Below are 1694 nucleotides of genomic sequence, written 5' to 3'. Positions count from 1 at the left end.
ACTCGAGCACTCTCACGGGCAGTGGTGAGATTTCACTCCCACACTACACTGACCTTCTGCATCGCTACTTCTTCTCCCAGCAGCATGGCCATAGCGTTTATGTTTAGCGCCGGCGGAACCAAACTTGCGATTTTTTGTTTCAAATTCAAATCAGGGCTGAGCGGGCAAAGCGTTTTCCGTCTTAGACAGGTGAAACCCTCGGAAGGGAGCGGATTTTTTAATGCTTTTCCGCGTTGGACAGGTTTCCGTTTTATACAGGTAACATTCAGGGCGAAACAGCCTGCCTATTACAGTGTGCATTCACCTGATACCCCACTGAGTAAATAAATTATACGATTGGTCATCGAAGAAGATAAGTCTAATAAAACGGCTTTGTCCGCAGAAAGCTTTGCGCAATGCTTGAAAGCTGAGCCATGTTCGTAATCCAATTAACAGGACTTGACGAAAGCTTATCGCCATGAAGGAGGAAGAGGAGAGAAAGACAGCCAGATGGACACACACACACACACACACACACACACACACACACACACACACACGAAAAGTAGTTGAATGGATACGGGAGCTGATTTGTAGGTGTCAAAGAAATACGAAATCGAGACCTTCGTCATTGAACGCTGGTCGCCAAACCAAGCCTTGTGAAAGCTCTCTAAAACAAGACCTCTACTTCTTAGACATGACTGCCTTCTAGAACAGGACATTAACCCACAAAGTCTCCATGGCCAGCATTTTACGCCAATTGACCCCTAATTTTGAGCACTAAAAAGTCGGCCAACGTTTTTACAGTTCTTGCTCGAATCACGGAAGAAACAACCAGTTCGCGATTCCTTCAGCCCGTGAGCCAAAGTTTGATGGCCCCTGACTCACACGAATTTGGGTCACTTTAAAGCACAAGGGGGCTATCCCGAAAAAAATGCTGTTTTGAGAAAATCGAATGTAAAGTTTTTGGACCCTCGTTCAGTTTCTTTAAAAGACAAGGAGGGGTTTTTTAAAATATAAATAATCACACAAATAAATTAAACACACCAAACTTCTATAAGTAGGACAATGCCCACTTTTGGTGTAGGTAAAATCTGGGTTAGCCCGCTTGTCCTCAAAAGCAATCATTTCTTTTTCCCTCCTCAGATCCGCCCTGACCAAACTGCTGTGTGGTCTGTATGCGCTACTTCTCGTCGTCTTCGGCATGGTGTTTGCCGTCTCCAATGCGCTCACGGTGAAAGAGCGGGAACATCTGTACTACCTGGAGGTAAGGAACCCTCAACCCCTTGACAACACGCGTTAACCAAACACACCACTCAACAACTTCAGTATTGGAATAAGGATATATACGAGAAAATATGAGTTTTAGTTTTAGTTAAGTTTTAGTAAGAGCTTTACGGAACTTGCAACACAAATAGGTTATATTTAAATGAAGAATATTAGATGCGTTACTTGAGAGTTAGGGTTTAGATCTAATACGAATTTTACTCCACTTGCAACGTGAACACAGTTAGGTCATATATGTGTCGAAGATAAGAGTTGTTACCAGTGAGTAACATACATAAAGAAAAGGAGGAGAGATAAGTACGACAGAATGTTTGATAGGAAAGAGGGAGCAAACCACACCAGAGCGCCCGCCAACCATCTATGGAGTTTACTGCTATAACAACCACCTCTCAAAGACAATCATCTGTACAAACGAGCACTCTCCCCCC

General features: G+C 43.6%; 1 protein-coding gene across 1 annotated transcript in view; it reads left to right on the top strand.

The window, feature by feature from the left end:
* LOC101848430 (proton channel OtopLc) overlaps window positions 1–1694 on the top strand; it is a gene marked incomplete at its 5' end in the record, with an annotated part of 52806 nt that overhangs the window by 23241 nt on the left and 27871 nt on the right. Inside the window, 1 exon segment of the mRNA XM_013082040.2 lies at window positions 1126–1246. Coding sequence (XP_012937494.1) covers window positions 1126–1246 — 121 coding nt within the window.

Source organism: Aplysia californica, unplaced genomic scaffold, assembly GCF_000002075.1.
Source record: "Aplysia californica isolate F4 #8 unplaced genomic scaffold, AplCal3.0 scaffold00156, whole genome shotgun sequence".
NCBI classification, from domain to species: Eukaryota; Metazoa; Mollusca; class Gastropoda; order Aplysiida; family Aplysiidae; genus Aplysia; species Aplysia californica.
This window is presented reverse-complemented; position numbering and strand designations above follow the sequence as displayed.